Source organism: Anarrhichthys ocellatus, unplaced genomic scaffold (assembly GCF_004355925.1).
Source record: "Anarrhichthys ocellatus isolate YVR2014 unplaced genomic scaffold, GSC_Weel_1.0 scaffold1, whole genome shotgun sequence".
Classification (NCBI taxonomy): Eukaryota; Metazoa; Chordata; class Actinopteri; order Perciformes; family Anarhichadidae; genus Anarrhichthys; species Anarrhichthys ocellatus.
Window position 1 is genome coordinate 8,648,833 of NW_022280031.1, and position 14,484 is coordinate 8,663,316.

The following is a 14,484-nucleotide window of genomic DNA, read 5'->3' on the forward strand; positions in this document are numbered from 1 at the left end:
TGTGTTTTCCTCAGTGATTGGGTAGAACACTGTGAGAGGTCCTGAAACATGCAAACACAGGCAAATGTTTTAGGGGCAGTGAGGGGAAGAGGATCGAGGGCCTTCTGTTATCAGATTGCAGGGAAGTCTTCAAGAGGACAAGAATACCAGGTATGTTCTGCTGGATAATATATAAATACATCCAAATATAAATATATAAATTATGAGATTTGATCAAGTTGGCTCGTTACAGGTATGCTACGAATCTTATGTTGTGCAGTTTATCAAGAGAAAAGAGACTAAAGAGGAAAATGTTTTCAAATAATGTCAAAATGTGTGTTGCTGTAGGTCTGTACTGAAGGAAATTGTATTTAATGTACCAAAAAAAATGTGATTTGATAATGATCTCCTCTTCTAGAAAAAGAAAACAAAGCAACAAAAGTGCACAAGAGCCACTGAAACCGAGTGCATCCGAGCAACATGGAGCACACATTCAGAGCAGTAACTCACAGCTCTGGGATCATAATCTGGAGAATCGAGGTACTTTGATTTCACAGTATGACGCAACGCTTTCTATAGACTGAAGTTTTCCCAAATCAGGTGTTTGGTTTCATGGGAAAAGGAAAAAAAAGTCTGCTACTTCTGGAGTAAATGACTAAAACAGCAGTGATGATGTGGGGAAAAAAGAGATTGAGGAATACCGGTTATTAGATATAAGATGTAGATATTTTGTTTTTTCTCTCTCTCTGTGCAACAGAAAATGGAGCTGGTACAAGTCCCTGAGAAGTCTTATGGAAACTTTTATGAGGGTGACTGCTACGTACTTCTGTCTGTAAGTCTGAGAAGGTCACTATTTGTGGTTTTGGGTGCTGTGGCTGCTTGTTTGAAAAGTAAAGTCCACTGTTGTATTTGTAGACTTTGTTTAATGCAGCAGAAACAAAATGCTTTTGTCTTTTAATATATCAGATGACATCCTGGTCTGCACATCACCCCGCACGCTCTGTTTCTCCTCTCTCCACAGACCCAGAAGGTGAGCAGCTCTCTCTGTTATGATATCCACTACTGGATCGGCTCACACTCCACTCAGGATGAACAGGGTGCAGCTGCTATTTACACCACACAGCTCGATGAATTTTTGGGTTCCACTCCGGTCCAGCACCGCGAGGTTCAGAACCATGAGTCTGATGCCTTTAGGGGCTACTTCAAACAAGGAGTAATGTCAGTGAAAATGTTGGTACAGAAGTCAATCGTGTTATAGACAGTGAAAGAAACCCTAATAATCATCATCCTGTCTTGTTTAGCTGTAAGAAAGGTGGAGTTGCATCAGGCATGAGGCACACTGAAACCAACAGCTACGACGTTAAGAGACTGCTTCATGTCAAAGGGAAGAAAAGAGTGATTGCAAATGAGGTGCGTCGCACTTCACAGTGGTTATTTAACATTATAGGACATTATGGGACGTCAGGAAGAGAGAGTGCTTTATGTTTTAAATTGTTTCAGGTGGAGATGAGCTGGAAGAGCTTCAACCTTGGAGATGTGTTTTTGTTGGACATTGGCAAGACCATCGTTCAGTGGAACGGACCCAAGTGTAACAAACAGGAAAAGATTAAAGTAAGATTTATGTGACTGCATGGGTGTCTGTGTTAAGTAGGGAAAAAAACTTTTTTCAATAATAATACAGGATATGCAGTAAGATTTCAGAAAATCAGCTTGAATCCATTGACTGCATTCAAATGTTCTGTATTTCCGAGTGTACAATAACAGCATAACAATATCTTTACCTATTATACTATCTAAATGTTCTTATATAAAAATGTTTTATAATCATTTTGAATTGAAAGGTGACATGGAAGGCACATTTACCTGCTCTTTCAGCTCTAGTGTGCTATTTGCAGCATTTTATCTGAATGTGAGACATACGTTTGAGGCGTGGACACTGAAACAAGGCTTTCCGTGCTGCCCTCACCAGATCTAAATATCATATTTAAACCTCTATGGAAAGCTGTGGGAGTGTGCAGTCGTAGCTCATTTCCTTCTTCCTGCAGGAAGGTCGGAGACTATGAATGATTCATTATCCCACTGCACACAGTTCAAAACGACGTAACAGCAATGCAGTGAGGACTGAAGCTTTCAGGGCATTGATATTCTAGGTGCTTACATAATTTTGTCTACACGACATTTAAGTTAGTTCAGATATATTATTTATTAGTTCGATTACATGTTTATGTTTATGAGCAGAGAATGATGTCGCACTCCCTCTGTGTGTGTTGTTGTCGAAGCTTCTCCTTGCTTTGTTGACATACTTTATGCATGTTTGTGCATGTGAAGGTGTCCCATTGGTCAGCTCACGGCTGCCGCTCTGCACTGCGCTCATATAATTAATAACAGCGTTGTCACAGAAATGTGTAGCCCCCCCCCCCCAGTTCCCCCTCAAGTAGCTGCGAGTCACCGGCTCAGCTGTCGCCATGTTGAGAATCGTTGAGAGACAATAGAAACGCTCCCAATCCAGTATGGTGCACTTTTACATCTGCTTCTAGGTGATTAATGTCAGATGTGTGCTAATGAAAACAATTTAGCTGAATGTGTAAACTGCACATATTTCTTTGTTTATGTTTATTAGGGTACACTAATTAGCAATGAGATTGTCACTACACTGATGAAATCTCACTTTATCTCACTTTATAATTTCTTTGATAACTGGTGGTGTTTTTTTTTAATGTCTAGGATTTCTTGATTTTGTGGTTTGTCTGTGTTGTACTTCTGCTTCTTAGGGTATGATGTTGGCCAAAGACATCCGAGACAGAGAGCGAGGAGGTCGGGCAGAGATCCGAGTGATCGAAGGTGAAGCAGAGAGAGACTCTCCACAGAACATGGAGATCCTGAATGGTGTTCTTGGAGCAAGAAGCTCAGACCTAAAAGACGGACCTCCAGATGAAACTGCTGACCAGGAACAGAAGTCAAAACTCACTCTCTACCAGTGAGCTGCTCCCAGGCCGTGGCTTCCAGCATTTCATGTAGTTCATGTCCAGTTAAAGTGCTGTTTGCTACTACTCATTTGTTTGTGCCTTTTATTTCAGTGTGACAGATGCTGATGGTCAGATGAAGATCACAGAAGTTGCTTCCAGACCACTGGTTCAGGATCTCCTGAACCATGAAGTGAGTTGGTGCAATATTGACCTAATAAAGAACGCCAAGACTTTATTTTATGGCCACGCCAAGATGGGTGCCAATGCCACCATGAAACTTGGTGGTTGTCCGTCTAGTGTGTCATTTCACTATTCCTGTTCACTACTGTTTGGAGTCAAATGACTCGAACAAATAGTTTATTTACTGATGGTAAGAAATGATATATTATCTAATTATCTGTTTAGGACTGCTACTTCCTGGATCAAGGAGGGATAAAGATGTTTGTATGGAAGGGGAAGAAAGCAAACAAAGCTGAGAGACAGGCTTCTATGGCCAGAGCTTTGGTGAGTGACTTTACATCAGACCTTCACATGTATCCTTAGCTTGTCTTTGACTGCTATTGCACGCACTCAGTTGCAAGTGTACACAATACAACACCTAGCTAAAACTAATGCAGTGTAATACAGCAGTCCTGCAATAAATTCTACCAGAGTGTATTTGCTATGTTTTTATCTGTTTGGCTGTTATATTGTAGGAGTTCATCAAAGCTAAAAACTACCCGATCACTACAAATGTGGAGACAGTAAATGACGGAGCAGAGTCAGCTCTCTTCAAGCAGCTGTTCCAGAGGTGGACTGTAAAGGACCAGACTCAAGGTCTGGGCAAAGTGCATACAAGAGGAAAAGTGGGTATGTGTATTCTTAAATTTGCATAAACACAACAAGCACAGACTAAAAGTAATGCTCCTGATGAAAATTAAAATATATTGAAATCGGTTTTGTTTTGTGACCAAATGTTGCTTCAGCTCATATCAAACAGGAAAAGTTTGATGCCTCTCTGATGCACGTGATGCAAGAGGTCGCTGCACAGGAGCGAATGGTGGACGATGGCTCAGGTCAAGTAGAGGTAACTGTGACAATTTAACTTTGAGGAGGATCAGTCTATCATCTTCTGTATCAACAGGTCAAAAATCTGATGACTGAATACTGTCAGCTTCAGCCGTGCTGTGCTACCATTAACATTTAGCTCAAAGTGCAGTTAAGCGTATATTTAAAGAAGAAAAACAGAACCGCATTACCAACAGGGCCAGTCTCAGTACCGAGATCCTTGGGGGCCCCAGAGGCCCCTGGTTATCTGTGTGGCAATTGCTTTGTAGTAATTTGATTAATTACAACTCAAGATGCCCTTTTCACAGCAGACATTTTGACTTGTCGTTGCAGGAAAAGCAGCAGGTGTTACTAATAACATTGACGAGGGCTCTGTTCTGTTCAATTAAGCCATGATGGTTTGACAGTGAGCTTTATTTTATTTACACCTGTGCTTTTCTCACTGTGACATGTCAAAATGTGTCCTGTGAAAAATTTGCTTTGTATTTCTTACCAACAATTTTTTTTGTAATGTGTAATGAGTGTTACAGCCTCATAGGGGCACTAACTTCCCTACACACATTGAATGCAACTCTGTGATTTTGTGTTAATGAAGCTCTTTGTGGTTCCCAGGTGTGGAGAGTCGAGAATCTGGAGCTTGTCCCCGTGGACCCTCAATGGTACGGATACTTCTATGGAGGAGACTGCTACCTGATCCTCTACACGTACTTGGTTAACAACAAGAAGTACTACCTGCTCTACATATGGCAGGTGAGGATTTGCTTTAACACCCAGTGTATTACATAATGATAATAATTCACGTTCACACACTGAAATATTAAGATTTTTTCAATAATGCTTAAAAACAGTATATCCTTTACTGTCCCCTATAATTCAGGGTCGTCATGCGACACAGGATGAAGTTGCAGCCTCAGCATTTCAGGCTGTGGACTTGGATCAGAAGTATGGTGATGAGCCAGTTCAAGTGAGATTAACAATGGGCAAAGAACCAAGACACTTTCTGGCGATGTTCAAGGGTAAAATGGTCATCTTTGAGGTACGACTGCATTTATAATAATTTATCTGGAAGTATTCTGGTGTATAAAGTTTCTATACCAGTACAGACTATTTCTCGTTTTCCTGTAAGGGGGGCACGTCTAGAAAAGGGCCCTCTGACCCAGAGCCACCGAAAAGGTTGTTCCAGGTCCATGGCTTTGACCCGTCCAACACAAAAGCCATTGAGGTTCCTGCGCTGGCCACCTCTCTGAACTCCAATGATGTGTTTATACTCAAGAGCGAATCAGCAATCCATCTGTGGTGTGGAAAGGTAAGAAAGGTGTTAAAATCAGATAGTTACACTGATAATTCACTGAACTGAATTAGCAGGGTGAATATACAATATAACACTTTTTATAGCATTTTTGTGGTTTCTTGAATTTTATGTATTTTTGTATGTATGTCCACACTTGTTTGTATTGGTAAAAAGTATACGTAAAGATACTCCATGGCAAACATATGTAGAAACCCACATCCAGAAACATTTGTCTACTTTTTGTCCGGGCCTGTTTTCATGTTTTGAGTACGATGATGCTTTAGACCACAGTGTGCTTCCAACGTTGTGGCAACAGTTTGGAGAAGGCCCTTGTGCACAAAGCAAGGTATTGCACTGGAACGAAGAGGTCAGCACTCTTGTTGCTGAATGGGAGCAGTTCCCTGTGGACAGGTTCAAAAACCATTTGGAAAGTCTTCCCAAAATAATGTTACAGCAGCGTGTTGGTACCAGTGGTTATGGACGAGATGTTGTACAATCACATATGGGGTGTAATGTTTGGTTGTCCGTTTACTTTTGCCCATACAGTGTACATGGTAACTAACTATAACTGATTTTTTTTTGCCAGGGATCAAGTGGAGACGAGAGAGCCATGGCAAAGGAGATGAGCTCTGTGATTGGCCAGAACTCACGGCAACTCTCTGAGGAGATTGTGGCCGAGGGTCAGGAGCCCATTGAATTCTGGGGGTTGCTTGGAGGGAAAGCTCCCTATGCTAGTGACAAGAGGTGATGATGACACAATACTAATATTTGCAAAATGGCTTTGTGAAGACTGTTGCAGCAATGTTAATTTGTTTTGTTTTCCACTATTTTGCATGTCACGTTGTTGACTGCAGATTACAGCAGACGGTTTCTGACCACCAGCCGCGCTTGTTCGAATGCTCCAATAAGACGGGCCGTTTCATTGTGACCGAGGTGACTCAGTTCACGCAGGACGACCTCAATGAGGATGATGTCATGCTGCTGGACACATGGGACCAGGTACGATACACACTTAATTTAGTGGCTATGGTATATTAGCATATTACAATGCTGAACCATAACATCCCCAATATACCTGTATTTCTGTGTAGCATTTTTGTGCCATGTTACTCAATCTTAAAAGTGCCTTTTCTTATCATTGGTCCCAGTTGATTCTCTGGATCGGTAAAGAGACCAATGAGGTAGAGCGTAAAGAGTCAGTGGTGACAAGCCAAGAGTACCTGCGCACCCACCCGGGCGCCAGAGACCCTGACACCCCCATCGTCTTGATCAAGCAGGGATTTGAGCCGCCCACATTCACTGGGTGGTTCACAGCCTGGGACCCCTCCAAATGGAGTGTGAGTGTTTTTGAACTGAAATGGAGCATCAACATGTGTGCATTGACGAGGAAAAACATAACATATATGTATTTCTTTTAGGGAGGAAAGAGCTATGAGCAGTTGAAGAAGGAGTTGGGAGAAGAAGCAGCACCGGTTAATGTTACAACTGTATGTAAGGTCTTGTTTATTTTTTGAAAAATGCGTCTGATGCCATGGTTTCCAAAATGTTACCATTCTTCTTAATGTCACATGTAGGAAAAAGTTTCTGTTAGTGGTTAAGGTAAAGATGTATTACATACAGAGGGACATTCAGGAATGGTTAATGTAGGACTGCAAACGTCCAGTCTAACCTCAAGCATTGACTGGTTAGCAGTTATTTCTAAGTACTATAGACATTACTATAGACATACATACTATAGACATTACAATAACATGAAATATGTTTTTATATATTTATTTTTGGCTCCCTAACCTTGAATATGTATAAGAGTTATAATACAAAGTAAGGGACAGGAGTCAAAAACTTGCATTAACAAATTACTTGATCACCATCTGATTCAATGCCACAACAGGAAGTGATATATTAGATACAAATATTAATAAAGTGAACCTTAATGTGACTTTCTAGGAGCAGGACTGTGTTGAAAGTGAGAAAAGCTTTCAGTTTCTTCCACCTGACAACTTGGTCAACAAGCTTTCCAGCGAGCTGCCTGAAGGTGTTGACGCAACCCAGAAAGAGGTAGATAGTGTGCGTGTGCGCGTGTGTGTGTGTGTGTGTGGGGAGTGGGTGCCTAGCATGATGTGATAAGAGTTAAAGTTCAGCCACCACATTTGTGCACTTTGCCCCTGAAACAGTTCCAATGTATCTTCTGCATCATCCAACCAGTCATGGCAGAAATAAAGCCTTGATGGTGAGCTAGATGATATTTTATTAAGCAAAACAACTGCAATGTTCCTGGTTTGTTTTGACAACAAGGTTTATTTTTTTCTTTGTTATCTTATAGAGCGAAACATACCCTTATATTAACGGAAGGTGATATATGCCTTATGGAAACTAGCACATTGTTGTAGTGTGGTACAGGTGGACCCAAACACAGGACACTGAAAAGCAGTTGGTGTAGGTTAATGAAGTTTGCTGTGAGACCAGGCTGGACGAAGGTTAGAGATGTGGGCAGGCTTCGGAGCAGACCAGCTGACAGGAATACTGGATCACAGGAAACAGACAAGATTTAATTCAGGAACAAGAATATGTATTGACAAACAAAAATAAAAGTAAGTGATTTCCTCCAAATGCCACATTTAATTACCCACAGTGGAAATTCTTAACTTCATAATGCGTTATTTTATGACTTTAAGGAATTTCCTTAAAAGAAAAGCTCAATTTAAACCTAAAAATATGTATTAATCTGACCTGCTCTCTCCATTACATATTTATTTTTGAGAAACTTCCATGGCAATTGATTTGAAACTATATAGACCCAACACAAAGCTTTGCTACATATTTTCTCTCAAGTCTTCACATTATTCTCATTGTGCTCCATGTTTGATTCAGTTGTTATTATTCAGGACCTACTCGTTAATTAGCACAGTCCCTGATTTGTTCCCTGCTCTGTCTTCGATGAACCACTCAACATTCTGTGCATCCTGTTGTGAGGTGTAACCATGATGCTTTGCTGCTAAATGGTATCAGAAATGTATTGTTAATCATTCGTTTTCAATGACTAAAATTTGAGAACTGCTTTTCAGAAATACCTGTCTGACTCCGACTTCAACCACGTATTTGAGATCACCAAAGACGACTTTGCCAGCATGCCACAGTGGAAACAACTGAACATGAAGAAAGAAAAGGGGATGTTTTGAGTTACTAAGTTACTACTATTAAAGAACTTTGTGTCAGCCCCCCTCCCCTACAATTAATGACTTTAAATAAAGTCAATCTGATTGTCTTGTAATTCATAAATTTGTTCCAAAATTCTGTAATACAACTCTTTAATACTTGATTCTTTTTAAACCTGTGCTGATGTTGTACAATCGACACTGATTAATTGTTTGTGATAATATTATTTGAACTCACAGTATGAAAAAATATAAACTGTATTGCTTATTCTGCTGTGTGTGTGTTTTTGTGTCATGGCTTACCTCCTCAATTAACACACCACAGCCTGAACAAGAGATCATGTGATAAAAAGCCAATTAGACATAACAATGAATGAATACATAGAGATACCCTGAGCCTTCCACTTAGCACTTATTGTATTCATATTAGTTTGTTGCACTTATTGTATTCGTATTAGTTTGTTTCTTCACTGTACTTTTGCTCTGGTTTATGCTCTTAGATGCTTGTTTATAAAAGGAGATGCACTTATGACTTCTGGTGACTAGTAGTTCTCTTGAATACCGATGTTGAATACACTTATTGTAAGTCGCTTTGGATAAAAGCGTCTGCTAAATGACTGTAATGTAATGTAATGTAACCCGAACATTAAAAACAGAACTTAAATAAATAAAATAAAACAAGTAATTTATCAAACTCATCAGTACCAAACATTTATTTTACTTCATGTGAAAGGTTGCGTGTGTAGGTGCGTCTGTCCACTGCTAATCTCGCATTCTGCTGCAGCAAACTGCATAATATTTTGGGTGGTCAGTTATGTCTGCATGCTCAAGGACCTCTCACGGTTGCGGTGACTTATACTTTCTCAAAACACCTTTTATTACCTGTTTTATACTGCCATTGACTGCCTGCTGACTCCTCACTCACGACTGTTTGTGAGGCCGCTGCAAGCGATAACACAGGTGAGTGCATCACCGCCACTCAACTGCTGCTAAGCGGGCAGACAGCTTGGTGAGTTTCATTCTGTTTTTGTCAAGATTGTATGTCTTGTGCAATGACTTCGCGCTGCCTACATTACAACGAATCGGTGCCTAGAATTCAGCAGTAGTCGTTCCAGAAATACTTGCCGGAGATCTGAACTCTACTGAGTGCACCGTAGGTATAACTCTGAGGTCTACTTTGCCATCTGTTGGACAAAATGTATTATAACACGTCAGGCCAAAATATTTCAGGGACCAAAAATGTTTAAAAGTTCCTCCATGTATCTCCAGGAGTACAGTAGTTTTGTTATATTTCTGATGGATGTCTGTTGTAATTTTACAGCATTTTAAATTTTACAGGAACAGATTACCTTCCTGTGGTAGAGACATTTGACTTCAGAATTTCCATAATTATCATCATCGATGCCATTTTCATTTTTTTCCATGAGTTTCTCTAAAGGACTCTGAAGGAACCGTCCTTGTGTTTCCAGCTTTCAACCATCTCAGTATCTTTAGATAGTTTTAAAGCTGCTTATGATGCAGATTCCTTTGTCACGTCATGAACATTTTACATAGAAGTTGAAAAAATGACTAATTGGCATTATTCACTGTTTTTATTTTGATATGTCTGGAATGTATTTTCCGTTACAAGTATAAATGTATTTACCGTTACATCTGAATATTTCATACAACGCAAATATGTAGACCCATAAAACACATCAACTTACAGTAAGAACAGATTTTTTGCATTAAGGAAAATTAAACAAAACCAATTTGATTACTTGATAAATGGTCAATAAACCCACTGCTGTGTTCAAAATCCAAAACTATGTTTTATCAGTTAAAAGTCAGTGATGTAACTTTACTGGTTTGTTACAACAAACCAAATCCTTTGACCTGACAGGAAACCAATAGGAACATGGAATGAATCATGGAAAACATAAACAATCAATGATTGTGGATGATCATTTAAAAAAAGTCTGACCAACATTGGTTGCTCAAGATCTGACTACAGCGCCACCACACAGGACTACAGTAACCTTCCATCGGCATATTTTATGGAACAAACGGCAGTAATGAGCCGTTTGTGTCGAAGGCTTTATGCATCACAGCAGCCAACACAACAAATAATCAGGTACGAGCAAGTGAACCAGCGTTATGTTCAAATGCGACTGATTAAAGTAATAAAAAAGGCAAATGAGCCACGCTGCCTTAAACCAACAAAATGATAAGCAGCTTCATGCAGCAACATTCTACCCATCTTAAAATGTATTGATATTGCTGCTTTTGTTTTTTTTTTGTGTAACAGAATCAGATATCAGAATTAGTGTCATGATTTGTTCCATCAAAACTGAAAATGTGTTGATTTTGCTAAAGAGACACCATGAAAGAACAGGAAATGACAGAACGATACATCATCTGCAAACAAAATTAAAATCCCTTCAAAATAGCAATTGTCGCAGTAAATACCATGTCAAAGTATTATTGTATATACGTGTACTGCATGCAAAAGTACTGATTAATGACATCAATTCATGTGCAATTTGGAAATCAATATACATTCTTAGGTGCTCATGCAAACTATCACGAATGAGGTAAACGGGTCTATTCCTGCCTCGAGCATAAAAGAAACCTCACATTGTATAAAAACAAACGTAAAAAAAATTGTGATTAAATACAAAGTGTTTACAGCAATCAGAGAAGTCGAAAGCAAATGTGCAAACATACAGTATGACCATGCAGCAGAGAAGAAGCCTGCAGCAGGTCGGCTCCTTACTTCTCACTGATGTTTGGTTGTTACGGGAATGTTGTTTCTAATGAAGTCGTACATTTGATGCCACAATACAAGAACTATAAAAAGTGCAAATGCAGCCAAATCAATTTCCCTAAATTTAACATATAAAAACAGGAAAAAGGGACGTAAATGGAAAGTTAAAAAAAAAATAATCTTCTTGTAAAGATCAGCAAGGCAGCAACTATATGGCACTTTCCCTTTTCCTTATCTTATAATCTTTCAAACAACTGCCGTTGATTTCCTGTTGATCTACAACTGCCAGTTTTTAACTTCCTAGTTTCTGATGTAATGTTTCTCTGTAATACAGAGCTCACTGTGTTTAGTCCACAGGTAAATCCTGATTCGTGTCCTGGCAGCTGTTTGTATACAAACAAACCTTATTAAAAGAGGTAAACGGTCAAAGCGGCACGGACTATTGTCCGTGTCGATCCACGAATTACAAAAAAGATATGACTGATATAAAAAGAAATTATTGGCAAATAATCTTAAGTAGTCAGCAGTGGAATTCCAGCGAGTAAACCACCTGGATCCTGAGTTTCTTTGTTGAGAATTTAAAACTGAAACTTGCAGTTCTACTACAGTGTATTACAACCAATTATAAAGCAATCTGCTGAATAATTGATTTACTATTTTGTTAAAAACTATTTCAAAAACTAGTGTAAAACTATCATAAAGATTCCCTAGAGCCTATAGTGACGTCTTCAAATGGTTATGGTTGGCCTCAAAGTTTTTTTTAAGAACATTAAAATCAGATGTGGGTAAACTGCAGATCAAAGAGCTCTTGAATTACACCAAATGATCAATAATCAATCACCTCTGCCCTTTTGTTCAGTAGTAGATAAACCAGATTAAGACACAACACAAGCTTCAGAATTATTGGGGTCTTGGGTTGTCTCATCATTGACCAGGTAGTTGTTAGCAGAACTTTTCTCTGAATCCTCAGGCAGCTCCAAAGTGTCTGCTTCACCCGGAAACATCCCGTCCTGCTCTGGAATCTCAGCGGACGCATCCTCGTAGGCACTGATGCTGTCCGAGTCGTTCCTCTCCGGAGAAGGGTCTCGTCCGTCCATGACGTCGTGTTCGTAAGGCCTCTGCAGGATGCCGTCTCCGGAGGATGGGTCGTCCACTGCAAGAGACGGCAACTGGCCGAGGGGCTTAGTGACCATCTTCCTCGGCTTCGTCAGGACGCCTCCCTCATCCTCTGCCTTGTCACTCTGTCCTCCGTTCTCCGACGCTCTGCCTCGCCTTTCACTTCTTTGAGGTTCACACGGCAAGGACTCTTTCATCAATTCCTTTGCATCCTTTTTCATTTGGTGTCCTTGTGTCGTTACCACATCCACACTTCCATGTGTGTTCCCTGTAGCAGAAGCCTCGTTATTCCTCTCCTGCAAAGAGAAATTGAGTTGTCCATGAGTACTGTGATGTCATGAGAGGGAGGGTCATCAACGGGAGATACATCCCCTCCCGGTGGCTGCAGCAAAGACTACAACCCTTCATGGCATTGGGGTAACAAACTACAATTCCCATAGTCAGCAGGGCAGCCGGGGCCAAGGCGGCGGCCCAGCTGAAAGAGAAGGGACTGATTACCCGGGAGAGGTTGGTGTGGGGAAGAAGGAGGAAATGTTTGGAGAGAAGAGGACAGGAGCACACAAAGAGGAAAAGAGTTTTATTTTACATTAAAGACAACGAACCCGAAGAAACCGGAAGATACTTATGTAGCGGCTTTCGGCTGGAATGAAGTTTACCTTTTGTTTAAAGAATCTAAATATATTATTTTGAGTTAGAACACAACCGCTTGTTGTCTTCATTTGTGCACCCACGCCTCACAAGCTGATCCCGACCTCAAGACATCACAGTGGTGGAGAATGCCAAATATGGAGGGGTGGGTGAGAGTGAATGTCCATCAGTGATTTGACCATTCGCTTTGCACAATTGAGAACCAGTGAGGATGCAATGGAGGAAATGCTTAGGCTGCTCACGCAAAGCACCCAGCTCCAGATTGAGGCTAGCCGGGCTCTGGTGGAGGAGCAAAGAAAAGCAAACATGTTGAAGGAGGAGGAACTCAGGCTACAGAGAAGTCAGCTTCAAACAGCAGGGCTACCGAACCCCAACCCTGTCCTCCGGGCCAGTGATTTTATTCCTAAAATGGGACCCACCGATGATCCAGAAGCCTACCTTCATGCATTGGAAAATACAGCAACCAGACAAAAATGGCCGAAAGACCAGTGGGTTGGTATCCTTGCCCCGTTCCTGTACGGTGAGTCACAGAAAGCTTTTCAAGACCTGGATAGCACAATGACTATGATGTCCTGAAAGAGGAAATGTTAAGTAGAATAGGACTTACTAAGTTTGGAATGGCCCAACGGTTCCACAATTGGGGCTTTAGGAATGACCAACCCCCCGGTCACAGATGCACGAGCTAATACGTATCACAAAGAAATGGCTTGATCCGGATAAAACCCCTGCAGCAGCTATAGTGGAAGCCATTGTTGTAGATCGATACTTACGGACACTGCCCTATGAGGCAAAGAGGGTTATTAGCCACAGTGCTCCAGTCACAGCCATTGCCCTGGTGGAGGGAGTTGAACAGTACCAGGCCACTAATGAAATGCTCCGCATGGGGAAAAAGGAGCAACCCATGTCTCAAGGATGCCCAGCAAATCTACGTCCCCAGCCCCACTCAAAGTAACCCAACCCAACAGATTAATATACAGAGACATTATCAGACTGAGTGAGAGCAAAGAAAATGAAGTCCAGAGGGGGAGACTCGGAGATGCGGGGAACTGGGACACATCTCATGGCAATGCGATAAAGGGGACGAACTAATGCCGACAGCAGAGTCCGCTGGCAGCCAGCCTACACACCTCTACGCCTCCTTGATGGAGGGTACAGAGCACCAAGCTTTTACGTGCCCTGTGAAGCTTATTAATCAGGATGTGGAAGCTTTGCTGGACTCAAGGAGTAATTATACACTAGTTCACAAACCTTTGATAGAGGGAAGAGACTAGCTTCAGGAAGAGACACGACCAGTTTCGTGTGTCCATGGTGTAACACGCCAGTATCCTACGTGTACGGTGAAGCTAATCACAATGCAAGGCATGTGTGAAGTTAAGGCGGGGGTGCTAGATTCCCTGCCAGTCTCACTTTTAATTGGAAGAGATTGTCCCCTGTTCCTCAGGCTGTGGAGAGAGATACTGACAGATCAAGGGACCCCTTTTATGTCTCGTGTCACCAAAGGCCTGTGCTCTCTCCTAAAGATTAAGCACCTCAGAA

General features: G+C 41.1%; 2 protein-coding genes across 3 annotated transcripts in view; one reads left to right on the forward strand and one right to left on the reverse strand.

Annotated features, from left to right (window-relative positions):
• The first annotated feature begins 127 nt into the window (after positions 1 to 127).
• On the forward strand, positions 128 to 8,706 carry avil (advillin). Its single transcript, XM_031846806.1, has 20 exons — positions 128 to 150; positions 398 to 519; positions 737 to 811; positions 1,001 to 1,197; positions 1,281 to 1,389; positions 1,480 to 1,590; positions 2,751 to 2,956; positions 3,057 to 3,135; positions 3,351 to 3,449; positions 3,641 to 3,794; positions 3,911 to 4,011; positions 4,605 to 4,742; positions 4,870 to 5,028; positions 5,119 to 5,298; positions 5,870 to 6,027; positions 6,138 to 6,282; positions 6,432 to 6,620; positions 6,702 to 6,770; positions 7,231 to 7,341; positions 8,349 to 8,706. Exons 2-20 carry the CDS (start codon positions 460 to 462, stop codon positions 8,460 to 8,462), a joined length of 2,454 nt encoding a protein of 817 aa, XP_031702666.1. The 5' UTR covers positions 128 to 150; positions 398 to 459; the 3' UTR covers positions 8,463 to 8,706.
• Positions 8,707 to 10,015: 1,309 nt separating this feature from the next.
• LOC116383167 (leucine-rich repeat flightless-interacting protein 2) overlaps positions 10,016 to 14,484 on the reverse strand; it is an 8,584-nt gene continuing 4,115 nt past the window's right edge. For both annotated transcript variants that reach the window (XM_031846791.1, XM_031846782.1), the window contains exon 6: positions 10,016 to 12,596. In XM_031846791.1, coding sequence (XP_031702651.1) covers positions 12,060 to 12,596 — 537 coding nt within the window. In that variant the 3' untranslated portion in view covers positions 10,016 to 12,059. The remainder of the gene's footprint in view (positions 12,597 to 14,484) is intronic.